General features: G+C 42.0%; 1 protein-coding gene, 1 long non-coding RNA gene and 1 pseudogene across 2 annotated transcripts; 2 read left to right on the top strand and 1 right to left on the bottom strand.

Annotated features, from left to right (window-relative positions):
• Window positions 1-7,309: 7,309 nt before the first annotated feature.
• Window positions 7,310-8,005, bottom strand: LOC136527905 (uncharacterized). Its single transcript, XR_010776945.1, has 3 exons — window positions 7,901-8,005; window positions 7,755-7,823; window positions 7,310-7,401 (listed from the first exon to the last, which is right to left on the bottom strand). It is a non-coding gene; the product is annotated as an uncharacterized lncRNA (long non-coding RNA).
• A 2,327-nt stretch (window positions 8,006-10,332) lies between these two features.
• On the top strand, window positions 10,333-13,726 carry LOC136525389 (uncharacterized; annotated as a pseudogene).
• A 629-nt stretch (window positions 13,727-14,355) lies between these two features.
• LOC136525390 (uncharacterized) lies at window positions 14,356-27,361 on the top strand. The gene is made up of 2 exons (XM_066518394.1): window positions 14,356-15,394; window positions 27,132-27,361. The coding sequence occupies exons 1-2, from the start codon at window positions 14,356-14,358 to the stop codon at window positions 27,359-27,361; spliced, it is 1,269 nt and encodes a 422-aa protein (XP_066374491.1).
• The last annotated feature ends 371 nt before the right edge of the window (window positions 27,362-27,732 follow it).

The following is a 27,732-nucleotide window of genomic DNA, read 5'->3' on the forward strand; positions in this document are numbered from 1 at the left end:
GAAAAACGAAAACGACATATATTTAGAGACGGATGGAGTATGCCGTAGGCATGCTGCTGCTGCCACCTCAGCTCCTGTGCCTAACCCCTAGCATGTGTGTAGCCCCTATAGTGGTCGTATTAGATTACATTTTATTAGACTACATTTTACTACGTCTGTTTAGGCGTAAGTTCTGTATTTAATTGACGTAAATTAATTATTCGTAAATGAGAATGATGAGAATTACTCGAACAATTATCTGATATTTTTTGCCTTTTTTATTTTTTGTATATTTTATTTGGTTGAATTTGTATTTCTTTCTGTTACATTTGAATTTCTTTCAATTTGCTTTTCATAGAACTGATCTGGTAATTTTTCTTTTATTTTTATTTTTATTTGCAATTTGTATGTTTTATCTGTTTTTTTCCTTTTGAATTTATTCAATTTGCATTTCATAAAAATAATCTGTTTAATTGTATTTTATCTGGTTCATTAGATTTGGATCTTGTGGTTTTTGCAAATCGGGTGATTGATGGCTTCAAATCACTCGATTATGTCTTCCTTGCAGAATCAAGTGATTTTTAGCCCTGGCTCACTCGGGTGACCGACGGACCCTTTCTTTATTGTTCACGTTGAACTAAACATTTTTCCGTTTTGTTATGTTTATTTGTCACATTCAACTAAATGTGAATGTGAAAATAGAAATAGGTAGTGAATAATAACAATAAAAATAAAGAATAAAACAACACAATATATATGTTTTTAACTCCTAACCTTTGATTGCAAAACAAATATTCCCACCACTAAGTTATTAATGTCATTTTGAATAAATCTCGTATTATTATAACCTGATTCAGGCGACATAAAACTAGATCTTGAGTAGTTTGTTATGTCATTTTGGCTCTAATTTTTTTATAGAAATGACGGCAAAAGTTTTGCCGCTATTTATATTAGACAATTGAAAAGAAAAACAAGCATTGGTCTAGTTTTTTGAGTGCAAACTGTGCCCAAAAACCACACAACTGGAGAGAGTATACCACTCATCCCATACATTTTGGCACTCCAACCAGACCACTAACAACTGCACACTACTCCGATGAACTTCAGCATTTTGGATCTAATTTAGTATTTTATTAAAAATAAGAACTTTAGGTCTTAGACCACACTCTTAATTACTACATTTAGCAATACTCTCGCCTTTTTTAGAATCTAGGAGAGGTTACTTTAGAACCAAATTAAACGGTGTGGCGTCCCGTTTGTACTCTCGCCCTGTTTACCTAATAAGTGACACGTCCGTGCCTATGTGTGTCTAGGATTGGGTCTTGATCTTGTAGTGGTTGCTTGCTGTTATGTTGGATGCAGCCACGGCCACCTCCTTGCCGATAAAAGTTGGTAGCACGCCACATGTTTTTGAGAGATCAACGCATGGGACTGATTGTGAGGCCTCAGCTGCATTCTGCAGGACGGATGAGGTGACGACCTGATACAATATGCTAGCTAGAAAGAATTCCAGTTGTGCAGTACAGATAACAACTTTAATATATATACATCTCCATCGATCCAAGAAGGATTATTGCACATGGAATGGAACCATAAATCCACCGCTCAGAAGAAGAAGATGAAACAGTACAGTGTGAGGGAGAAACGTTGCTGAAATTTGGAGCAAGGCGGTGAGCACCTATATATATACAGGCTATACCTAGCTAGACAGCAACCGAGCAGTGCTGGATGACACATCTTCAGCATGGGGCGGCCGACTGTTCTCTGGCAAACTCCGATGGTCCAAACACACCGACCTGATCGATGTATACCACGCAGCATAACCATTTCTGGATTCGATCCTATCTACCGCGTGGGATCGATGAAGACTGAAGAGCGTGGTCGGCCGAAACCGGACGAGCAACCATATCCACATCGATCGATCAATCGATGGATCGATGAAAGCGAATTACCAAGACGCGGTTATCGGAAAGCTACATCCAGATGAACGAAGAGAGGACGTACGCCATGTGTCCCAGCTAGCACAACTCTGAATGAAGAGATCGACGTACGTCGTTGACAGCAGCATGGGCGTATGGAGCTTCGTCGGCTCGTCCCTGCTGCTGAAAGCCTGAAACCCATGATGAGCAGATTATATTAATAGCATGAGCATGGTATCGATCTCACTGTCAGATTTAATTTAATCGATTGCGTTTGCATTTGATATGATCCCCCGGTACTATAGTTAATCGATATGGTCCATTCATGTTTCATGCCTCCGAATTGAAAAATCATAGCACGCGTGTATAGATGGGTACAAATCTGTCCGCAACGACGAACTGTTGGGCATTTCGTGTGTCTTGATCTCTTTGATGTGTAGTAGCTGTGTCTCGTGAGATCACCATTCTGAATTATTATTGCTTACTGTTTGGGAACTGTTAGAGATTATTATAAGGCATGGCTGTTCTTTGGAAGCAACAGCATCTGTATCGATCTGTTTCCAGCATTTTATTGGTGATGATGATATTATTGCTGTGCTAATTGTTGGCGTGGGGAGTGTTTTTGTCCCTAGTTGTATGGTTGCTTAGCTTAGCCTAGTTCTTTTTTTGGTAAAAGTTGTATTAGCTAGGCCATTTCTCTTAGTATATTGTAATGAAACATTGAGAGCCATTTGGCGAAAGAACTTGGTGAAATGGTGAGTGGAGAAGGAGCTCACCACTATATATCATATAGTCATATATATGCACTTTCCTTCTCATTATTATCCTGTCTTTTCTCTCTCTCTTCATTCTATATATGTACAATAATATTATAGGGGTGGCCAGCCTTGTCTGTGCTTCACCAACTTCAGAGGAAAAAAATTGTCTTGTCTACCAACTGTGTACTTTTGATTACCTCATACATTCCGTTAGGACAAGACGTCTTAATTTTGACCAATTTGTTGTGTCCATGGTTTTTTTGACACAAAATTGCTGTTTAGACTTATATTTAAAAATGTAGTATTACGCTTAGTTATGATTATGATTTTGTGAGTCACATAAATCTCTATAACTAAAATATTCATAACTATTCCGTCCACATGTGCGACACCAAAGCCGCTCGCTCCCATGCATCCCCGGATGCGATCCCGCGGCTTCGTAGTTTCTCTGCGCGCCGTGCGTCTCCGTGAAATAGAAGGAAGGTAACCACCACCAAATAGAAGGAATGTAATCACCACCATAGAAGGAAGGTAGATCGGCCTACTATTCGTGCGTCTATCTGCGCCGCCAGGTGGGGCCACATTGATCCCGCGATCGCCCAGTAGGAAAGATTGCAGCGAGACACGTTGATCGTGGATCCTGCTCCCTTCCTCATGCGATCCGTGGCTGCCTCGGTCTCCTCCGTGACGGCGCAGGAGCGCACGACACCCCGGCCCTCGCAACTCGTCGCTCCCCTCCCCTCCGCGGCATCGCTCCCCTTCCCTCCGTGACTCTCTGCTTGGCTGTGCTGCTGTCACACCCCAAAATTTCTGATTTGGGGTTGTGCATAGAAAACACTAAATAAAATAAATTATTTTAAAATTTGGATAAAATTTACCAAGTTTAGTTTGAGCTAGCGCAAATTTAGTTATAGAAAAAATATAAATTTTCAAAGTTTTCTAATTTTGACTGGCGTTTGGATGATGTGATGTTTGTTTGTTGCTTCTTTGTGTGTTGAGAGTGAGCAAAGTCTTTAAAGTGCGTTAGTAGGTCGATTTTCCTTCTCCGGCACACCTTTATCTTTTTCGACAATCAAATTCTTTGTTTCTTGTCTTAAGTTTTCGTTGGGAGCTTTCTAAAATCTTTTTTTGTAACGCAAATCACTCCTTTTAGTTCCTCGTCCGTCAATCAATCTCTACAAACTTCTCGGAAATTTTTTCAGCTTTTTTAGAACTTGTTCCTACTTGTCTGTGAGCATAATTTAATTTTTAGATGCTCCAAATTATCTTATCATGGGCTCCAAATACTTTATTTGGGTTCCTCATGTTCCATAATGTCTATGGGATTTTTTCCTGAATTTTCAGAGCTTTCGGAGTATTTTTCGCGGCTTATATCATAATTCTAGACTTTTCTAGAATTATTTTATATAAGAAATTAATTAATTCCGAAAATAATAAATCTCTCATTTTTTTTCGACGCTCAAAGCCCATGTACACTAATCCTAATGAATCCTAAAGGCCCATACATTTATATACTAATGGGCTTTAATGATTATTTAGGCCCATTAGTAAATATGGAGGGTGCAACATCAATTAGTACCATATTGCTAGTTGATGTAGATGTGGAGAGTTTTTCTTCTAATAAATATGTACCAATCCCTTGGGCAAAGCACACCAAAACTACCATAAGAGGAGTCTCTAGTTTGGGAAATCCCTCGTTTAGTAAATTAGATTTTTTTCCTCCTTCTCTCGCCATCGTCGTCGCCGCCGCGCTACCCAACCCGGCCATCCTCTCCTTCGTGCAATAAGTCGAGCCCACCCCTATGCAGCTGTTGTTGCCATGGCCATGTGGTGGCTGTACGGGAGGCCAAAGGATGAAGACGAGGTAATTACGAAATTACCATCAGTTCGTAATATCGTCGTCGTATATTCGTTTTAAGTCCGTTTCGAGTCGTTCGATTCGTATCGATGTGATCTACATGCTAGTGTCGTCGTTTTTCATGTCAAGTGACTTTTATATATATGCTTAAATATTAATTTGATTAATATGCATGCAACTAGTTTTTATAAATAAAAGCAACATATTTATATACAATGCTCTTTTGTAAATAAGTTTTAACATGACTAGTTGCTAACATAAATATGTTTCTAAATTATAATATGTTTATTCTAAAACACATATCAAATTTGATTAGATGTTCTCATATGACAATTTGTATTTGCAAGTTGAAGTTGAATTGGCATAAATGATATCAAAATATTTATAAATAAAATATGATTAGCTTCAACTCAGTTTTTAAGTATAAATATGATTTGTTTAATCTAAATTAATGCTACTCACATAGTTTTTCCTAATTAACATAAATCAAGCTTATAGTCTTCTCTTTTCTTTTATAATATAAAACCATATAGTCGTTTCTTTACAACTGTAGTTCTGATTAGCGTGCTTTTCGTGTCTGTGTGTTCGTAGCGACATCTAGAACATCTTTAAAATGTTTTTACTTATGTTTGGTGTACTGTTCTGATTTAGTTCTATTGTTTGCTTTGTGTATGATTGCATGGATGCTTATGTGGTACTTTATGATCATGTCCAGTCGGTGAGCTTTACGTGTTGATCAGAAATGAGTTCCATTGAAGGTTTGGACTAGAAGAAGAATCTAAATTTAAGGCAAGTATAGCATGGGATCATCCTTGTTGTCGTATACACCTTTAATCATTTAATTCATACTGCATGTGTCTACCTTGACTACCACTAAGGATATCCTAGTCTTTTGTACTTATACCTTGATACCTATGGGGTATTACATTGGGTAGTATGATGATAGTGCTCAACTACAACCATGATCTTGTAACTTAACTAATAGTATATGCAATAAACACTAAAAGATGCTTTTTAGCAACATGGAACAAGAGGGCTAGAGCGTTTGGCTATTTTTATGGTGCTCTAGATTCCTCTCCCTAAGGACTTATCTGTAAGTGATCATCCAAGACTTGCAGTACAACTATGAGGACGACATGGCTCTGGTCTTAGTCTAGTACCTTGCTCTTTCTAGTTTGTAGCAGTTTACCGAAAGGGCAAGAGGGGCATACCAGGCTGTGTATGGGCCTCATCCCCAGGGTGTGTACTATGCTACGTATATAAGTGTCACTTCTAGAGATGACTCCATAACACTTGGGAGATGGAATCCTTAGCGGCTGCTCCTTATTAGAACGACTGGGGAAAAGCTTCGTAGTGTACCATGCCTGCTCACATTAAAAGTGTTTTGAGAGTTGCAAATCCGGGCATATGGGTATCACGACTCAAGGTGAAAGTGTACAACCTCTACAGAGTGTAAAACTGGTATATCAGCCGTGCTCACGGTCACGAGCGGCCTTGAAACCCTTACGGAATAGATGATGAACACTAAAAATATGGATGATGAAGATGCTCACTAATGGTTAAATGTTTATGCTATTCATTATTCATGTTTACCTGATCATGTGTTTATGGGCTTGTGATAAATTTGTTGCCACCCAATTGCTCAAAGATGACTCATTAAAAGCTAATCGCAGTTAAACCAGTGTTAGCCTTTTGAGCCTCATGAACCTCATATTATAATTGTTGAGTACGACATGTACTTACGCTTGCTTTATTTTTCATATATTTAGAAAAATCCCGGATAGGTACCAGATTGCTAGAACTTTGGAGGAATTAGGCTTATGATCAACCAGTCAGTTATCCCTGTGGAATTAGAGTCTTCACCCGAAGATCGGAGTTGTCTTTCCGCTGTTTGCTATCTAAGGTTATATCCTTTATACTAAGTACGTTATATTTTAAGCATTGTCTTTCGATATTACCCTTATTTGTATCTATATGTGAGATTTGATTTCCTGGGCTCACATATGGTGTGTATCTGATTTTGTTCTTAAAATCGAGTGCTACAGCTGCAAGCCGCCGACCACAGTGAGGGACCACAACACCTTCCCCCACGATGCCTCACAATAGGAAGGAGCCAGGCTGCTGCTAGATGCCTTTCCCTTCTCCCACCTCGTGCTGACGAGCCCAGCCACCAGCGATCCTGCTCCCTTCCTCATGCAGTTCGTGGCTGCCCGTTGACGACCCCAGCCGCCAGCAAGGTCGCGGCTGCTCGCTGATGAGCCCAGCCGGTCGCGTCGGTCCCATGCTCCCTTCAGTCATTCCCCTACCACCAAGCCACCACGCTTGGCTGGCTGCCGACACTCCACATTGATCGCGCCCCACGTCCAGCGGCCGCCAGTCGTCATCGTCATTGTCATGGGAACATCCACGCCGATTGCCGACATAGGGCCCTGCCGTCGGGGTGCAAAATATCTGAATTCGCTCATAGATTGGTTCTAATGAAAGGCCTTGTTTTAGATTTTCAAACTATGCAGGCTTATTTTTATACATAGTTCTGAGTAATGTGTGGCCTCGTTTGTGCCCAGGTGATGACGCAAACTGCACCTGAGCCTTACTAGGAGCTCACGCCGATTACTGCGAGTGGAACAGAAAATTTCTTCTAATGCAGTTCTTATTAACGTTCAATCAAGATACAGGTAAGCATGATCACTTATGCTACTATCATTTTTCATATATATGTATATTTGATTCTCAATCATGTACGTAAGGTATTACCGAGATAATGCATCATTAGTATTACTCGTTACTCACGCATTGAGTAGTCGAGATGTCGCTCCGCCTATGTGTCACATCTGATAGTAGATCTTTTAGTGTTGTTCCAAACGTACACCAAAGCAAGAGTGATTGGCTGTAAAACAAAAATGATTACCATTACCAACAATGAAATGTAGCAGTGCCATGATGGGCTAAGAACAGCTCATAAATGAAAAGAGTAATGCAGTGGACAAAATCTAGAAAATTGCAGAGATACTGAGTAGTATTGCTTGACATTAAAGGATGATCTTTTACATAGACACGCATGCAATTATGCTACTAAAATACAGGCTAAATGAACCACCATTACTAATGGTAGAAGCATCATTTGAGAAGGCAAATAGCATACTAACTAATTAATCTGTATGCACCCTAACGGGATGGACAAACATTGGTTCATGGCAAATTCAGTCATACAATTTGAGAAGGCAAATAGCATACTAACACCTGGCAGTTTGTCTCCATCAGTGCCAGTAACGAACAAATTATAGCACCACTACTTCCAACTTTCCATCACTACACAACAGAAAAAGTTTCATTAACAGTGTGTCTATAATGAAATCTTATGAAGGAAAATGCATTAAAATACTGACCAGAAGAACAGAATTGGCGTGATGCTAAAGACAGACTCTAAATTAAAGTGACAAATACATGTTGATATCAGCGATCAAAGGAGTTGCATAAATGCTGGAACTAACTTCAGTCTGCCATCTCAGCAGTAGTGCCTGTAAAAAAATTAATAACTATTCCGTCCACAGGTGCGACACCAAAGCCGCTCGCTCCCATGCATCCCTGGGTGCGACACCAAAGCCGCTCGCTCCCATGCATCCACCCGTGCGGCAACCTCCGTGATCTCCTGCTCCTCCAATCACACTTCCTCCGATCAGGCTCCTTCCAAATCACGACCATCACGTGGAATCAGGAACCCACTACGACAAAAGGAAACAACCCTCATCAACACAATCAATCCCATCACCATCACCCCAGGACCAATCACGCGAGCATTAATACATCATACGATCACCTCAACCTCGTGTGCAGCCCTCGCCACTTGCCCCGCCCCCCTTGCGCGCCGCCCTCACCTACAGCCTACCACTCGTCCTCAGCAACTGCATCGCCCTGAGCCAGAAGCCCGCGATCCGATGCTGCCTCGTCCGACGTCACTGTCGTCCTCGAGCCACCCTCCATGGCCATGACCGAATCAAGGATGCCGCCGCTCCGACGTCCCTGCACTACAGTCTACGCCACCAACCATCCGCGGCCACGACACCCTACTCCGTCGCTGTCATCCTCGAGCCGCCCTCCACGGCCACGACCACCACGCAGAAGCGAAGACGCCGCTCCGACGTCCTTGCTCTGCTTCACGGTGTTCTACATCCTTCACGGCAATGGTGAGTAGTCCGAACCCCAGAACCTCGTGTCCCCATCACAGACATCATGAAACCACCAGCACATACCTGGTTTTCCTTGCCACCGTCGACACCACTGCACGTGGGAAGAACAACTGCGCCACCATTTTACCAGCCGCGGGAAGCACGGCCGAGCTGTGGGCTCGCCGGCGCCTCTGATGCTCCGTGCGAGGCGCAAAGGGCACCACCATGGTGCCGCTCGACGGCGCCGCGCGTGGCTCCGGCCGCACGCGTGCACCGGCGAAGGGCACCAAGGCCGCGCCACCACCTCCTCGTCGCGTCCGCTCTCAAGTTCGGCTGCGTCGGCTCTCAGGTGCGGCGAAGACAGAGAACGGGAGGGAAGTAATGGGTGCTAGGGTTTTAGGGGGAGTCGTGGCTGGGGTTTTGATCTTCTGAAATGGATGCTCGACCGTCGGATGCAAATCGACGACCGCCGTTGCTCCGGGCCAGAACAGGCCCAGGCGGGGAGCGAGATTGCTGGCCTAGGCCCAGATTGCGGCCACGGGCCGATTTTGCCAACTAGGCCATCGGTGCGGTGGAGAGGGGCGTTTGCTCCTGGGTCGCGGAGAATGAGTGCGCGTGCGGTTGCAGAGTAGGCCGTGGGCCGCGTTTTTGAGTTGCTAGGCCAAATGACAACAGTTTGATTGTTTAGGTACATATGAGTTCATAAGTACATGCATAAAATATTATTTCTCATTTAGCAAAATAGGGTATATCATCATTTTGTTTATCGTTTGAGAAAATATGTTATCCTTTTTTTTAACTTGCTAGCATGAAATAATTTATAGCCGCTTTAGTTTCATAGTTTATTGTTTACAACTGTAAGAACGACCGCATTTTTAGAAGATCGTTATTTCTATAACTAAAAGACTATTTTCTTTTTAAAAAAAACTGTCTTCATGTATTTTTAAACCTCTTTCCTACATGGAGCCTAATGAAAATCATAGTTGTCGCATGCCATTAAGAGACTTGTCAAACCAGATAAATGAAGGTAAATACTGATGCCGATGTGTATATGTATATGAAAATTTTAACATATGATAATTAATGATGTTAAATCTGTCTTCTAAAAAAAGCAGGCGGTGAAAGTGGATCTAATGCACTTACACAAGTCTCCGATTTTTAGGGACTTAAAAGACAAAGGGACAGAGCAAGGCTTGCGGAGCGTCGTGCGGCAATGAATGAAGAACAACGGAGCGACATTAATAGAAAGCGACTTGAATCATAGAACAAAGAAAAAAGGCAATTCTAAAAACGATAAACTATTTATAGGTGACATTCTTAGCTTTATTATGTCGCACTACCTGTAATGCCCGTGTGTTTAATATTAATAATCTAAAATAGCATGCAACTTGTTTGTAGATGGTGACGTTGCAACTGACATTGATAACACAGTTGACACCGAGAATAATGATTGGCTCCATAGTAACCAGTCATACCAACCTATGCGAATTGGTAAGGAGAACACAATATTGCAATATATATATATATATATATATATATATATATATATATATATATATATATATATATATATATATATGTGGTGTTGTCTAGGATAATGGTGTCACCTCATAATAATGAGCAAAATTTCTTATGTAGGTGAATGCTCGGTGATGAGTGTAGATAACAGTAGCATCATTGACTTGAATAAAACACAATGTACAAAAGACTATGTGGACACCAATCTGAGTCATGATTGTGGTACCCCTGCTACTTTTGATAAACCACGTCAACAGTACTTTAGGGAATGGTATATAAATATGACACCAGAAGAGAGGGAGGCTAGACGCGAACAACAACGAAAAAGTTATAGGGTGCCTGGGCGAAAGGAGGTCAAAGTAGCGGGTAATAAAAGATGAAGGGAGGTGCAAAAGGACACCCTACACCAGGATTCTATCGCCATGGAGAACCCATTATTTGTTCCTGAGCTCGTGTGGCCCACTGTAGGCGCATCTGGAGCTCATGGATCCATGGTGAAATCTAGTGATTGGGTTATCCCAAAGTCCAGTGCAACACCTATTTATATTCCTCCACCTCATGAGGAGGTCGATGATGAAGGATGCGATGAGTTGCTGTCTGGCCATATGACACAAAGATCACATGTTCCATCTAGACAAAGACATGTGTTGTTAACATGTCGTAACATGATGTTTGAGCGTCGCATTGGTTTGAACACAAGGGCATCTAATAAAGATGGTGACTGCATGGCTGAAGACTAAGTGGGTGCTAACACACCCTTGCCTCATTCAGTCATGATCAACAAAGGTATATACTAATGCCTCATTATCCCATTTAGGGGACCTATATACCATATTATACCTAACCGATCCATGGTAATTCCATGATTAATAGAAAGGGCAGGACCCAACATTCAGGCTACATCATCCACACTGATGGCACCACTGTTTGATGATTGTGAATGCATGGCAGAAGAATACCCGAATGATAACACACCCTTGCCTCAATCAGTCCTGACCAACAACGGTAAATACTAATGCCTCATGACCCCATAGGTGACCTATATTGTATACCATATTATACCTAACTCAACCATGGTCATTACATGATTATCAGAAAGGATAGGATCTAGCCCTCAGCCTGCATCAAATGCACCAATGACACCACTATTTGATGACAACAGTGGTAATTTACACTATTTTGTAACATTCTTTAAACTATTTGAACTCCTTTGTTTATTTTTACCCATAGTTCTACTAACTCACGTATCTTTGACGGCCATAGATGATGATGAGGGAGATATATTTAAAGAGGATGACAAAGAGGATGAGGGATACATGTTTGTTGGGCAAGGTATTTGTATGAAAGACCGAATATAAATCAAATCTTCCACTACTTTATCTAAACTAATATGGCTTAAATGTTATTTCAGAAGAGGAAGATGATGATGATGTCCACGACAATGACCTTGAGGAAGACACGACTTCTGTCCATGAAGTACCTAACTAATACAATGAGGTGTATAGTAACATGCCTACAGATACCCATATGTTTAAACCTGTTGCAAATTGCGAGCACTATGATGCAAAAAGGTTTGAGCATGAACCATGTGGGTTCTATTGTCATGATGGAAAGGTCGAGCTCAATGAACTGAACATACCTAATGAGCTTATGAGGCTTTGGTCAAGTAATGACGCAGATGGTAGGCACTTTCGTAACAACATTGGGTTTTTCAATGGCCATTTCTCTTTCACTTCTCTATATTGTCGCCTCGATAGCGCTACTGCAAGCTAGAAGAACAGTGGCATATACACCTTTCATGCACATGGCCTGATCTATCACGACATAAGGTCATTTGGCAGAGAAGAGGGTAAGAAGCCAAGACATCTCGAGCTTTACTTCTACGACGATGATCCAAGCCTTGAGCACCGCTATCGACGATGTCGTGAAGAGAAGTGCCAAAAAGATAAGGAAGTCATTAAGAGGCTTGTGGCCATCCTTCGTGACAACCCATACTCACAACATCTTAGGAGTGTGGGCCAGGCTCACCACCTCAAGGACTATCATGTCACACTAAACCTTGACCAAAGGTTGGATCAGAGAATATACAATGTACCATCAACTATAGAGGTGGCTGCTGTTTGGATTGAGGGAAGAGAACTCCTTGGTCAGTTCTAGAATAGTGTTGTCCTGCATGGGAAAGATAGAAGCAGACATGGCATCCGCTCATATCATGGATGTTACGATACTCTTTCATACCCTCTATTCTTCCCTAAGGGTGAGCTTGGGTGGCACATAGATATTTCGAAGAAAGGAGTTAGTATGGAAGAAGTCATCGAATATCGTGCTCTACAGAAGGCTCATAGTGGGTCAGAAGAAGAAATAGGTTTGTTATTCTTCTTATTTAAATACTTCGCATACATGTACCTCAGTGGTTATTCTACAAACAACTCTAATTCATGGCTATTTTTTGTAGACTCCTCTGGTAGACTATGCGTGTATGTGCGTGACTACTACTGCTACAAGTTTCAGATGCGTGTAGGAATATTTAACCCCATACTATATGGAAAGCGTCTATTCCAACAGTTTGTAGTTGACATGTACATCAAGATCAAGAGTTCTCGATTAGATTATATAGGCAACCATCAAGATGATATTAGGGCTGACCTCTACCAAGGATTGGTTGATAGCCTACATGTCGGTGAAGGTAGAGTAGAAGCTGTTGGAAAATGGATAGTGATGCCTTCATCATTTATTGGAGGCCCACGTGACATGAGGCGTCGATACATGGATGCCATGGCTCTGGTACAGAGGTTTGGTAAACTGAACATCTTCCTAACTATGACATGTAACCCAAACTAGGATGAGATCAAGCATGAACTCTACCTAGGCCAGACACCACGGGATCGTCTAGATCTTGTTGTAAAAGTCTTTAGAGCAAAACTACAACAGCTGAAGGATAGACTACTAAAAAAGAATATCCTTGGAAAGGTGCGAGCACATGTTTATGTTGTGGAGTTCTAGAAGAGGGGTCTGCTGCATGCACATTTTTTGCTAATCATGGATAAGAAGTACAAGATCACGTGTCCAAAGCAGTATGATCGCCTCATCTCAGCTGAGCTCCCAAACAAGAAGAAGTACCCAGTCTTGTACAAGATGGTTACCAACCATATGATGCATGGCCCTTGCGGACTGCTTAATCGCTATTGTCCATGCACAAAGGGTCATGATTCCTGCAAGAACCGTTACCCTAGACCTTTCTGCGATGTCACGGTACAAGGCAAGGATTCATATCTAGTTTACAGATGGCGTGAAGATGGCCGAAAAGAAAAAGTTCATGGACACGAGCTTGACAACAGATGGGTCATGTCTTACAACCCATATCTCCTCCATCTATTCAACTACCACATTAATGTTGAGGCATGTGGGAGCATCAAGACAGTCAAGTATCTATTTAAGTACATTTACAAGGGTCATGACCGGGCATCTGTGGCTATGAGAGAGGCTGACAAGGAGGATAGTGAAAGGAAAGTTGATGAGATCAAGTAGTACAAAGATGCTAGATGGGTAACCCCCCTAGAAGCCTTGTGGAGGATATACATGTTTGATTTGAGTGATAGGTGCCCTTGTGTTTTGTCCTTACAACTATATCTTCCAAACATGCACATGGTGTCATTTCACCGGTGCTAGGGGAGTCGACGAGTGCTTGATCGTCTAGGTGCTGACAAATCAATGCTTACAGCATACTTCGAGAAGAATAGTACAGATGAAATAGCTCGAGGTATATTGTACCGGCACTTTCCTGAGTTCTATACGTGGCAAGCACAGGGCAAAGTTTGGCAAAATAGGGTATGTCATGATACATTATGATAGATTGGAAAAATCATGTCACCAATCTAGCCGAGGGTGAGCGTTACTATCTTAGGGTTCTCCTAAACCATGTGGCAGGTGCAACCTCCTTTGAGTGTCTAAGGACCATGGATGGCAAAATCCTACCGACCTTCCGTGAAGATACAGAAAGAAGGGGCTTAATCGAAGAGGACAATACGTTGAATGAGAGTCTCGCTGAGGCAACCGGGTGAATGATGCCATATGCGCTACGAAGGCTCTTTGCAATAATATTGGTATTTTGTGAGCCTAGTGATGTGTTTGTACTGTGGGAGAAATGCAAGGAGGCAATGTCGGAGGACTACAGGCGCAATAATCAAACCACCTTCATGGTAGAGCAGATGGTCCTCATGGATATTAAAAAATTGCTACAATCAATGCAGAAGGATATAAAGATGTACCCACTTCCTGATATTGATGACACATATGATGCCTGTCGTGATATTCCTAGAGAGATTTTTGAGGAGGCTAGCATTGAGGCTAACGAGGATGGTGTGGCTCTGTCAGACACCCTTAACATGGAGCAGCGGGCTGCATACGATGAGATCATGTCCTCGGTTGATACCGAGGGTGGGGGTCTCTTCTTTGTGGATGGTCCTGGCGGGACCAAAAAGACTTATCTATACAGAGCACTTGTCGCTACTATACGCAGTCAGAAAAAGATTGTTGTGGCAACAACTACATCTGGTGTTGCAGCCTCAATAATGCCTGGTGGTAGAACCGCCCACTCGTGCTTCAAGATTCCCCTCACCATTGATAATGGGGCCTTTTGCACCTTCACAAAACAGAGTGGTACTGCCAAGCTGCTTCGAGCATCATCTCTCATTATTTGGGACGAGGCTAGCATAACAAAGAGGCATTCTATCGAGGCGCTGGACAACAGTCTCCATGATATAATGGACCGACCAGAGTTGTCGTTCAGTGGGAAGACCGTGGTGTTCGGTGAAGATTTTAGACATGTTCTTCCTGTTGTCCGAAGAGGGTCGAGGGCTCAGGTGGTTGGTTCCTCACTGCATATGTCGTACCTTTGGGATTCCATGCGACATCTGAAACTAGTGCGCAACATGAGGGCAAAGAGCGACCCGTGGTTTGCAGAATACTTGTTGCGCATCGATGAAGGATCTAAGGAGGTGACTATTGATGATGAAATCCGTCTTCCTCATGATATATGCATACCGCACAATGGGGAAGATAGTGACCTTGATACTCTAATTGACTGCATATTCCCTAACCTCAATGCGAATATGTCAAGCAAAGATTATATCACCTCTCGAGCGATCTTATCTACGTGGAACAACTGGGTTGATATGATTAATATGAAGATGATAGGTCGTTTCCATGGTGTAAGGAAAATGGACCCTAGTCCCATTTACTTTGGATTTTGGTGTTTGATGACCAACACAACCAAATTGGACTAATGAATTTGCAAGTGATTGTTTTGTAGTTCAATATGGTGCAAGACGTGACTTGGACGAAGGCGACGTGATGATCCAAGGATCAACACCACAAGAAAAGACCTTAGGAGCACAAGAGAAGACCCAAGATATTAAGCAGAGTCTAAGCATAAAGATAGGAACCAAGCCGTATACAAGATCACGAAGAAACGAGCTCATAGAAGTGACCGAACGCTAGACCGAACGCTGGAAGAAAGTGACCGGACACTCTGATCAGTGGCTCTACAATAGTAGGCGTCAGCAGCAGCGACCGGACGCTAAACAAGTGAATTGAACGGATGCACCGATGGCACTGTTCATCAGTCCGACAACACACTCAGCAAGTGACAGGACGCTGGCGGCAAACCGACCGGACGTAGGACAGCAGCGTTCGATCGAGTACAGAGAGGTTCCAGAGTGGCGAACTTGCGACCAGACACGTCCGGTGGCAAGTGATCGGACGCTGGCAGCGTCCGATCAGTTGTTCATGGCTCCAACGGTCAGGACGACCGAACGTGTCTGATCAGGACGACTCTAGCGTCCGGTCAGTAGCAGAAAAGCGGGATTTCGTCCCCAACGGCTACTTTCTCAGTGGGGCTTATAAATATAACCCCCAACTGGTCATTTGACGAGAGTGGAGCTAAGGAAACATACCAAGGGTGTTGATACACCATTTTAGTGATCTCTACTTGTATAGTGCTTAGTGTTTTATTTGGTGATTAGCGTAGGTGCTTTGCTAAGTGCTTAGGTTGATTAGACCACCGCTTATGCGCTTGCTCTAGGTTTAGGCCTAGTGTTTAGTGAGGTTTGCAAACCTCTTACCACTCGGTGCTTGCACGCACCATTGTTGTACATCAGAGGGGCTTGTAGTCTTGCGAGATCACACCAACCGAGTTTGTGGTGTGGCCGCCACCGTATACCGGAGGGAACAAGGCCCGCAGCGTTTTGGCCAGAAGCTTGATAGTGAAGACGGCGGGGAGCATCCGGGAGAGGCTTGCCGGAAGGCACGTCGGAGACCTACTTGCGTGTGGTGAAGGCCTAAGGCTATCCACAGAGTTACCCGACCGGGAGCTTGGCCCTTGTGAGGGATTCCTTGCGAGGGGCTCCAACGAGGATTAAGGGGAAGATTACGCGCTTCTCGATACCTTGGTAAAAATACCAGAGTCATTGACGGGGGTTTGCATATCTCTACCTTGCTCTTTAGCTTCCACATTTACATTGATTGTATTACTCCTTTTGCGGTAGAGATAGCAACACACTAGCAAAACCGTAGTTGCAAATTTAGAGAGTTTATCTTTTGCATAGGTTTTGCTAGGGTTAGAAAAGGAGGCCATAGTTTCGGAGTTAGATTTTTAAGTTGCCTAATTCACCCCCCCCCCCTCTTAGGCATCATGGTCCCCTTCAATTGGTATCAGAGCCGGTTGGCTCAATTTGGACCTTTGGCTTAACCGCCGTTGAGCCAATGCTATTTAGAGTGGTTGGGATGGATACCTCTAGGCCTTCGCACTTTGACAGCACTAACTTCTTATACTATAGAGCTAGAATGGCTTGCTACCTTTAGGTGGTTGATTTGGGAGTTTGGAGAGTCACTCGTGATAGGATGAAACCTATTAAGAATCCCGATAAACCCACAAAGAGTGATGAAAAGGAAATTTATTTCAATGCTAGAGCAAAAAAATGCTTGTTTGAATCTTTTAGCATGGATGTATTTAACCAAGTGATCACTTTAAATACGACACATGAAATTTGGTTAAAACTTCAAGAGCTCCATGACGACACAAGTAATGTCCGTGAGCAAAAATATTGTCTAGCTAAACAAAATTATGATTCCTTCGAAATGAAAGATGATGAGCTTATTCGTGATATGTATTCTCGTTTGAATCTAATTATCAATGAGCTCCATTCTATAGGATTAACAAAGCTAGATTATGCGGACATCATGAGGAAGATCATCTCTGTCCTACCACAAAAGAAATATGCAAGCATCACCACCATCCTTCACAATATGGAGGACTTGAGTACCATGACCCCGGCCATAGTCATTGGCAAGATAGTGGTATTTGAAATATCATGCAAGATGGGTCAAGAAGAAGCCTCTTCATCAAGCAAAGGCAAAGCTCTTGCATGTGGCAACAAAAAGAAGATGAAGGGCAAGCAAGTTGAGACAAGCTCAAGCTCAAGCTCCTCAAGTGAAGATGAAGAAGAAGATGAGGATGATGATGATGATGATGATGATGATGAAGATTCAAGTGATGATTAATCTTCCTCCTCCACCTCCGACCTTGATGAAAAATCAATCAAACTAATCAACAAGGTGGAGAAGATGATCCAAAAGCTCAACGTCAAGGGTGTGCCCATCCAGATTCAAGATCTCATTTTCACCAATCAAAGAAATGAGCAAAGAAAGAGAGGATGCTATGGATGCGGCGAGATAGGGCACTTTGTGAAAGTTTGTCCAAATAAGCCCACACCCAAGACAAAGAAGAAGGCATTCAAGAAACAAGCCCTCACATCAATAAGGACATGGGATGATTCTTCAAGTGAAGAAAAAGACCATCACAAGAGGTGAGGGCACAAGCACTCATCATCAAGCTCTTCTCGTGTGTGCCTTATGGCACAAGGTAACGAAAGTTTATCCTCTAGTGAGAGTGATAGTGATGATAAAATGCATTCTTATGAAGAAATTATGCAACAAAACCTTAATTATACTAAAGTTTGCACTAGTCAACAAAATAAGCTCGGGAAAATAAAAGAAAAGCTAGATAGTTTACAAGAAGCATACAAAACTTTGCTTGAACAATATGAGAATTTTGCTAATCTTAATGTTCAACTATCTACTAAAATTGAGCAACTTGAGGCTAGTGCAACAACAAATGCATGCACAATCAATGATGAGCAACTTGTAAAGAAAAATGAAAAATTAAAAGAAAAGTTAGCTAGCTCACAAGATGCTTATAAAAGTTTGCTTGCTAAAATGGAAACCATGTGCAAACATTGTGATGAGCTAACTAATAAAGTTGCTAATCTTGAAGCCGTTGGTACAACTCCCACTAAGGCATCTAAAAGGAAAAGTTCTAACATGTCTAAAAAGAATGCTTCTACTTTTTGTAATGATTTATGTTTAGACTCACCTTTGTGCAACCAAGTTTGTGTTGAGAAAGTTGTTGTAGATACATGCACACAAGAGGTTGCAAAGGAGAATGAGCAACTCAAGCAAGAAGTAGCTCGCCTCACCAAGGACTTGACTCAAGCGAAAGGCAAGGCGAAGCAAGCCCAACTTCATCAAGATAACACCGTCAAGGGAGTGAAGAAGCTTGATGAAGGACAAACCATGGTTTGCTACGTGTGCCACAAGGAAGGTCACAAGTCTTATGAGTGCAAGGTGAAGAATAGGGGAGGAGCAAAGAAGAAAGAGAAGAAGCAAACAAGCAAGCTCTCCAATACCTACACCAACAAGGTGGATAAGAAGGCCTCCACACCATACTTGCTAAAGAAGACAAAAAATGACAAGGTGGTGGCCATTAAGGTAAACAAGCAAGCCAACAATGGGGTCAAACGCTTTTGGGTGCCAAAAAAAATAATTTCCAACATGAAAAGCACCAAGAAGTTTTGGATCCCTAAAGGGAAGTGAGAAGTCCAATGGACTTCGGAGAATTTGGAGACTTGGCAAAGTTTGGATGCATTTTATCGGGTGCATCATGATGGACAAAATCATTGCCAAGTGGGTTAGTGAATACTATGGACCCAAATTCCCATTCCCATGTTAGGTAACTAGATTCAATTTACTTCAATTGGTTTTAGATTTAAATTTTCCTACAATTGGTATCTTTTAGCATCTAGTTACTCTTCATGCCTAGGTTTGCATTTGCATTCTTATATATTTTGTCATGCATACACTAGGTATTTCATATGGTAGGCTTGCTCGGTTTCATTCTTATTCCTTGGAGCAATCCTACATGGTTTAAAATTGTTTAGGAGCATGGCACATAGCTTGTCCTTCAATTGTTCATCTAATATGTGCCAAAGTCCAAATTGTAGATAATTTCTCCCGAATATCGCCTTCGAAAATGACTCTCACATTCATGTGATGTCATCTTTCAAGTGGTATTTTTTATTCTAAAATCAATGTGCATGTTTCCTGCAAGTATTCCATACTTATGTGCACAAATTTAGGGGGAGGTTACTCTACAAGTTGGATGCTTTGAGACTAACACCTTCTCAAGCCTATCATGTGTGTAGTAGTCTCATTGCAAGGAAAATAGAGTCCCCGGAGTTAAGCTTCATACTTCAAATATCCACCACCGATTGCAAGTGGTAGAAATCAAATTGATTTCTACATGTGGTATTTCTAAACCAATGTCATCATGTTGATTTCATTTTGATATTTACATGCTTTCTCCGTGCATTATATAGATTAAATTCCCTTGTGCAATACTTTGCCAATTATGCATATGCTTTGCCTTCTATCATATGTATGTATATATTTAGGGGGAGCTTAGTCTATATAATACGAGAGTCAAATTTTGTGATCTATTTCTCTCTACACACAAAGGATCACAAAGTTGACCCTCCCTTATGCTACTAATGTCTTCCTTTTTGGTGTTTGATTCCAAAGGGAGAGAATTTAGAGGACCAAAAGCAAGCATTAATTTGTAGTAATAGTCCGAGAAAGGGAGGATAGTGGATTATGGATTCGCCTATGTAATGGGGAGAATTTATAGGAAGCAAGGCTTAAATCCATAATACCACATGGGGACATTTGCAAGGGCAAGATGAGTACTTATGTAGTCTTACAAGTAGTATCTTTTAGCATCATATAATCTTGCCCCTTGCATTGCATCCTAGCAAGTAGATAGGTTTTAAATTCAAAACTTTTATTAGTTACTTGCTTTGGTCGTGTTGTCATCAATCACCAAAAAGGGAGAGATTATAAGAAAAATGGACCCTAGGCCCATTTACTTTGGATTTTGGTGTTTGATGACCAACACAACCAAATTGGACTAATGAATTTGCAAGTGATTGTTTTGTAGTTCAATAGGTGCAAGACGTGACTTGGACAAGGCAACGTGATGATCCAAGGATCAACACCACAAGCAAGACCTTAGGAGCACAAGAGAAGACCCAAGATATCAAGCAAAGTCCAAGCATAAAGATAGGAGCCAAGCTGTACGCAAGATCACGAAGAAACAAGTTCACAGAAGTGACCGGACGCTGGAAGAAAGTGACCGGACGCTCCGATCAGTGGCTCGGCAACAGCAGGCGTCAGTAGCAGCGACCGGACGCTGAACAAGTGAATCGAACGGACATATCGATGGCACTGTTCATTAGTCCAACAACACACTCAGCAAGTGACCGGACGCTAGCGGTAAACCGACCGGACGCAGGACAGCAGCGTCCAATCGAGTACAGAGAGGTTCCAGAGTGGCGAACTTGCGACCGGACGCGTCCGGTGGCAAGTGACCGAACGCTGGCAGCGTCCGATCAGTTGTTCGCGGCTCCAACGGTCGAGACGACCGGACGTGTCCGATCAGGACAACTCCAGCGTCCGGACAGTAGCAGAAAAGCGGGATTTCGTCCCCAATGGCTACTTTCTTAGTGGAGCTTATAAATACAACCTCCAACCGGCCATTTGACGAGTATGGAGCTAAGGAAACATATCAAGGGTGTTGATACACTATTTTAGTGATCTCCACTTGCATAGCGCTTAGTGTTTTATTAGGTGATTAGCGTAGGTGCTTTGCGAAGTGCTTAGGTTGATTAGACCACCGCTTATACACTTGCTCTAGGTTTAGGCCTAGTGTTTAGTGAGGTTTGCATACCACTTACCACTCGGTGCTTGCGTGCACCATTGTTGTACATCAGAGGGGCTTGTAGTCTTGCGAGATCACACCAACCGAGTTTGTGGTGTGGCCGCCACCGTGTACCGGAGGGAACAAGGTCCGCGGCGTTTCGGCTAAAAGCTTGATAGTGAAGACGGCGGGGAGCATCCGGGAGAGGCTTGCCGGAAGGCACATCGAAGACCCACTTACGCATGGGGAAGGCCCGAGGCTATCCACGGAGTTACCCGACCAGGAGCTTGGCCCTTGCAAGGGGCTCCAACGAGGACTAGGGGGAAGCTTGCGCGCTTCTCGATACCTCGGTAAAAATACCGGAGTCGTCGACGAGAGTTTGCATATCTCTACCTTGCTCTTTAGCTTCCGCGTTTATATTGATTGTATTACTCGTTTTGCGGTAGAGATAGCAACACACTAGCAAAACCGTAGTTGCACATTTAGATAGTTTATCTTTTGCATAGGTTTTGCTAGGGTTAGAAAAAGAGGTCATAGTTTCGGAGTTAGATTTTTAAGTTGCCTAATTCACCCCCCTCTCTTAGGCGTCACAGTCCCTTTCACACGGGAAAGAGATGGTGTACCATAGTTTTGACTGTGCGGTGGATGATCCGCACAACTACTACCCTAAGGAATTCCTTAACACTTTGACACCCAATGGTCTGCCTCCACATGTGTTGAAGCTGAAGATTTGTTGTCCGGTTATATTGCTTAGGAACATTGACCCTGCAAACGGACTTTGTAATGGTACCAGGCTTATCATACGGGGGTTTCAAAAGAATACCATAGACGCGAAAATTGTGTTGGGACAGCACGGGAAAACGGGTTTTCTGCCTCGTATACCCTTATGCCCGTCGGACGATGAGATGTTCCCTTTCCAATTTAAGCGAAAGCAGTTCCCTATCCGACTCAGCTTCGTGATGACCGTTAACAAGTCAAAGGGGCAGACTATCCCTAACGTTGGGGTATACTTGTCGGAATCAGTGTTCTCGCACGGCCAATTGTATGTGGCGCTATCAAGAGCTACGGCAAGATCGAACATTAGGACCCTAGCTGTGCCGGCTGCTGAGAAGGACGTGAACAAGGGGAAAGGGAAAGTGAAAGGGAAGGGGAAGAAGAAAGCGACAAAGGATATGTTCACAAAGAATATCGTATATAAAGAGGTTCTGACTCCATAAAAGAGGTAATGCATCACACGTCGATACATATTTTTTAGATATCAAATGATACTTTAACTTTAAAAATTAACAAATAACTTATATGCATGATACTTCTAACTACAGCTTCAGCCATCTGCATGCTTCAGCTGCAAGAAGTCAGACGCCGCATCTTGGACTAGAAAATCTTCTGGATCATCATTGATTGGTGACCAACTGTAGCTTGGTATTCGTGCAAAGCACGTCCTCTTAGTCGAACTATTGAGAGATTATATTCTTAATTGTAGAATAGATTCTAAAACATGTATTGTGAAACATAAACTTGTTATGATTATCTTTCCGTAGCAGTTGATTCTTAAAGAAGTGCAAGCTTATCTTTCGCGTATCGTAGGCATGAAGTGATGCGACAATTGAAGTTGTTTGTTTTAGTTTTGCATTCAAATTTAGAGTTATATTTTAACTATCTATCTTTCATGAAAACTTATGTAATATTGATCGGAACATTATGACTGTGGTATTTATTTTAGATAACAGTATAACACACGCTCATACATATGCTATCATGGTATTATGTGTTCTCGTTGCAACGCACGAGCATTTATCTAGTAACATTTAATGAAGTAACCATAGTTAAAGACTTGTCCTAAAGAACCAAACTATGTAATAGTACTACAGTAGATCGATCATTCCACTATCCGCCGGGAATACAAAGCAATGGCCTTGTTCGCTTAGGTTATAAGCCGTACTTTTTCAGTCAACGAATAATATTTTTCTCTCACAATAAATCAGTCAATCGTACTTTCAGTCATGGCTTATCAGCCAAGCGAAATAGCCGTGTGATATTGGAATTTTGTGTGTGCTTCTAATCTGTCATTTATTGGGAGCCCGGCCTGTTGATTGATGCTGACATTTCCTTGCAAGTTCCAATCATATTCAAGAGAAGCATGCCAGATCAGCTTGACGTTGCGTTCAGATTAATATCGAAATATTCTGGAAAAGGCGGATAGACTAAACCGGGAAACCAATCAATGAATCAAACCATGTAGCAGCAGCATGTCCTGACAGTCAGGTTTCTTGTTCGTTGGTGGCGACATTTAATTTGGCTGTTTGTTATTATAAGCACGCCATCAGCATTTAGCTGCTTGTTTTATTTATGCAATGCAATGGACTACTTGTGCAGATTCAACAGAAAGTTACTGTGTTCATCAGGTCACTTCTTGGAGGGGGAAAAATGAAAACCTTCCCCACACACACACACACACACACACACACACACACATATATATATATATATATATATATATATATATATATGTATGTATGTATGTATGTATGTATGTATGTATGTATGTATGTATGTATGTATGTATGTATGTATGTATGTATGTATACATCAGGTCCCTGAATGATGAGCTGCATGTGGAAAAACATTTCTTAGATAGTATATGCATTGATGTATTCATGATATATACTAGCACCAAACAAACTGAGGTTTGTCAGTACCTTGCACCTGCAGGACGTACTCTCTGCCAAACCAAAGAGCAGATTGATCATCAAAACATTAAACATGCATGAAGTTGGCTATCTCAGTTTGCATGAGCAGGGAATTCCTACCTGGTCCAACCCCTACAAGATTCCTCCATATATGTCTCATGTCATCAGAAATGAATGATCATATATGTATATGTGCATAATGAATTGGTTCCCCAGGACAGGGGTAACAAGGCTATTCAATAGCTAGCCACTCTCAAAATATAAGGCATGCATTTTTTAATTTGAATTATGTTATTTTTCATTAACAAATAACCTAATTATATTATAAGTTTATACTACAGGAGTGGTTACACCGACTTGTATTTGTATCTTATAAATGCTTTCTAATGATAAAACTTTTGCTGCCAAAAAATATGTATTAATATATTATATAAGAGAAAGAGAAATTGGGAGTCAAAGTATGACCTTGAGACCACGCCAAGTCATATCAGCACCTTATGTTTTGGGATTGAGGAAGTATGCTAGGGTGTATGGTTCAAGTAGATGACTGACACAGTGTTGTACATGTAATGTACTACCTCCCACTATAAAAGAATACAATTTTTTCTAGAATAGTGTGCTAAGTCAACTGGTGTGAAGTTTGATCGAATTTATATAAAAAGATATTGATATTTATCATACTTATAAATAAATATAATTAGATTCGTTATGAAACATATTTTCATGTTTTACCTATTTTGAGTCATACATTTTAATATTGTTCTCTGTAAACTTAGTCAATTTATGATATAGTTTGACTTTGACCAGACCTAGAATTAGGTTCTTTTGAGAACATAGGTGATATTGCTTCCGTCCCAAAACGAATGAAAACATCTGAGTAGTCAAACAATTCTAAATCTAACTAGGTTGATAAAAATAAGCATCTTTAAATATGTTTATTATAAAATATACTGTATAATTAATCTAGTGACACTTACTATATGTCGTAAGACCTGTTCGTTTTTTTTCAGCCGGAACAGTGTTTTTCTCTCACAACAAATCAGCCGAAACAGTATTTTGTCTTGTTTTTTCAGCGAAGCGAACGGGGCCAATATATGCAGTTTTTATGTATATAATTTATCAAACTTAGAATTTTGAAACGAGATTTCCTTTCTTTTTGGGCGGAGTGAGTGAGTTGCAATGTTGGTCTTTTAGGGTACGACGGTCTACGGTGGCAGGCGGCCTGGAGAATGGAGACAGAGAGGCTAATGGCTATGACTGAGATCTGAGCACCGAAAGCAAGCATATGGCCAGGCCTGATGTGCTGCGTAAACACCCGTGTCTCCAGGACGGTTGACCACTAGCCTTTCAACACTCTTCTCTGTCTCATTTGCCCATGCTTCTCTCCCATTTAAGAGACCGAAATTGCAGATGCACTTGCTCATCTTCTTCTCTTCCGATGTGTGTGAGAGAGAGAAGGCATTGCAATTGCATGCATCAGAGTTAGTTCTATAAATTATATATGTAGGTACATAAAATATGTATAGATATATGAAGTACAAATGTTCATTTATAGTATAATCCTATATGAGAAAACGATAGCCTCTGGTCGGCCCTACCCGGCCGGCCGGCCAACGGCACCTCCAGTCGGTCAACCACCGGTTGGTTGGGCCCGTCTTCTCCACGGCAGTACGACACGCGGCGAGTCGCAGGTACACACACAGCTAGGAGTGTTAGCAGCAGCATAACTGAAGAATGCAATCCAATCCAACTGATTCGTCACGGACAAGCGACGAGAGATCTCGCACCGTTAATTTAGGCAGTGTTCGTTAGGCAGTGTTCGGCTGGCTGGCTAGCTTCTTTTTTTAGTCGGAGTAGTGTTTTTGTCTCATAAAATTTCAGCATAAACAATAAATTTCATTATGAACAGTACCAGATTCATATCAGTCGAACACTGCCTTAGCACTGTACTATCAAATATATGTCCATACGTTACAACGGGATATACAACTTTCTTTTTTATAAAATTTAAAATCTATAACTTATTTTATGATTACCATATCATCTATAATATAAGTTAATGTTTTAATATTAAAAAACAAAAATTTAATTATCTCTTTTTTTTCGTCCATCATCACTTGCAAAGGGACCATCTCTCACGAAGCGATGATCATCTCTCACCATCATCCCTGTTCTTACGTGGCTCAGTCCGACGTCCGGAGCTGTAAAAACCTTTGTTAGCGTCACTCATGACGAGGTCTGGCTGGACAAACCCGATCGAGCCCATGCAAGCTACGATGCATGCCACGGGAGTTAGATAATAATAACAACCACTTATTTGTTATAAAAAACTCACTTATTCAGTCGAGGCAATCTTCTATCATTTTTTTAAACTGGGCTAATTTTCTATTGCACATAACATTGTTTTTGGAGAAACTATATATTGCACATAACATTTAAGTGGTCATATGAGTCTAGACTGATTTTTCATCTAGAGATTGGACATCTGTTTTATGCTTGGGCGTCCTGACTTTGCTAGATGGCCTTTTCCTCCATTGTCCGGTAATTAGAGAAAGGTGGACCAAAAAAAAAATGAATTGACAAAAAAAAAAGACTAAAATTTTACCTCTTTATTATTATTAGGTATATGTATATATAGAATTGGACGTAGTTATTGCACAATCATCTGAACCCGGCCGTCCGTAATGATAAAATATGCTAGCTATCTTTAATTAATTAATTAGGCTTAGTCTAACCTTATTTCAATGAAACACCATAATACATAAATAGTAGATGCAATAAAGGTTTAATCTCGTATACAAAATTGAGTGTAGATGATTGATCCAGCTTAAATGAATGGTTATTGTATATACTACTTATTATGAGGTTAAGGAATGTGAAAGACAAACCAGATGCGTCGAGCCACAGTGCCCATGAGATTAGACTCAGACAATTAAGCCACAATATGACTAGTGTAGTGTTTACAGTAGTTCCAAACGGTAACCAGTCTTAGGGGGGTGTTTGGAACTGCTCCACTCCACCAACCCCACCATGGAGCACCTCCACTGTGGAGTTTATGGAGTAGGTGGTACTGTTTGGCACACAGCCTAGCTCCAGCTTCACTTTTGTGAGATTTCTGTGAGAAAAGTCTAATAAGCCCCTGAGAGGTCTGCAGCCAGACATGAGAGGCAGTGGCTGCCCGGCAACAACCCCTGGCCGGTTGTGGCCTGGCTGCCCACGCCCTGGGTGGCTGTGGGCCGGGTTGGCCATCCAATGCCATGGAAGGACGGGCGGGGCTTTGGCGCTGGACAGCCGGGCCTGGCCGCAGTGGCTGAGGAAAAGGGCGCTTTGCTCGTGGAGGCCGTCTGTGCTGTGCTCGTGGAGGCCATGGGCGCTGAGGAATAGGGCGCTATGCTCGTGGAGGCCACCGGCGCTGAGGAATAAAGGGCTTCGGCGCTATGCTCGTGGACGCCGGAATAGGCGTGACGAGGCGCTAGGGTTCCTGGAGAATACGGCAAGAGATGGGGGTCGGGGGAGAAGAGGCGTCGGCGTCAGATGGGGGCGGCCGTACACGCACAGGGGAAAGGTCACCCTGTTGCGTGTAAAGTTACGCGCTTCCTAGTTGTGCATATCTTCTCTCTCCCTCGGCAATCTAAAGGTGGAAGAGCGTGGAAAGAATAAAGAGTAGGAAAGAATTCATGATGTAAATGTATAAAGAGAGAAAGAGTATATACAAGTGGTTAGGATAATTTATAAATAATATAGGATTCTAGATT

Source organism: Miscanthus floridulus, chromosome 19 (genome assembly GCF_019320115.1).
Source record: "Miscanthus floridulus cultivar M001 chromosome 19, ASM1932011v1, whole genome shotgun sequence".
NCBI classification, from domain to species: Eukaryota; Viridiplantae; Streptophyta; class Magnoliopsida; order Poales; family Poaceae; genus Miscanthus; species Miscanthus floridulus.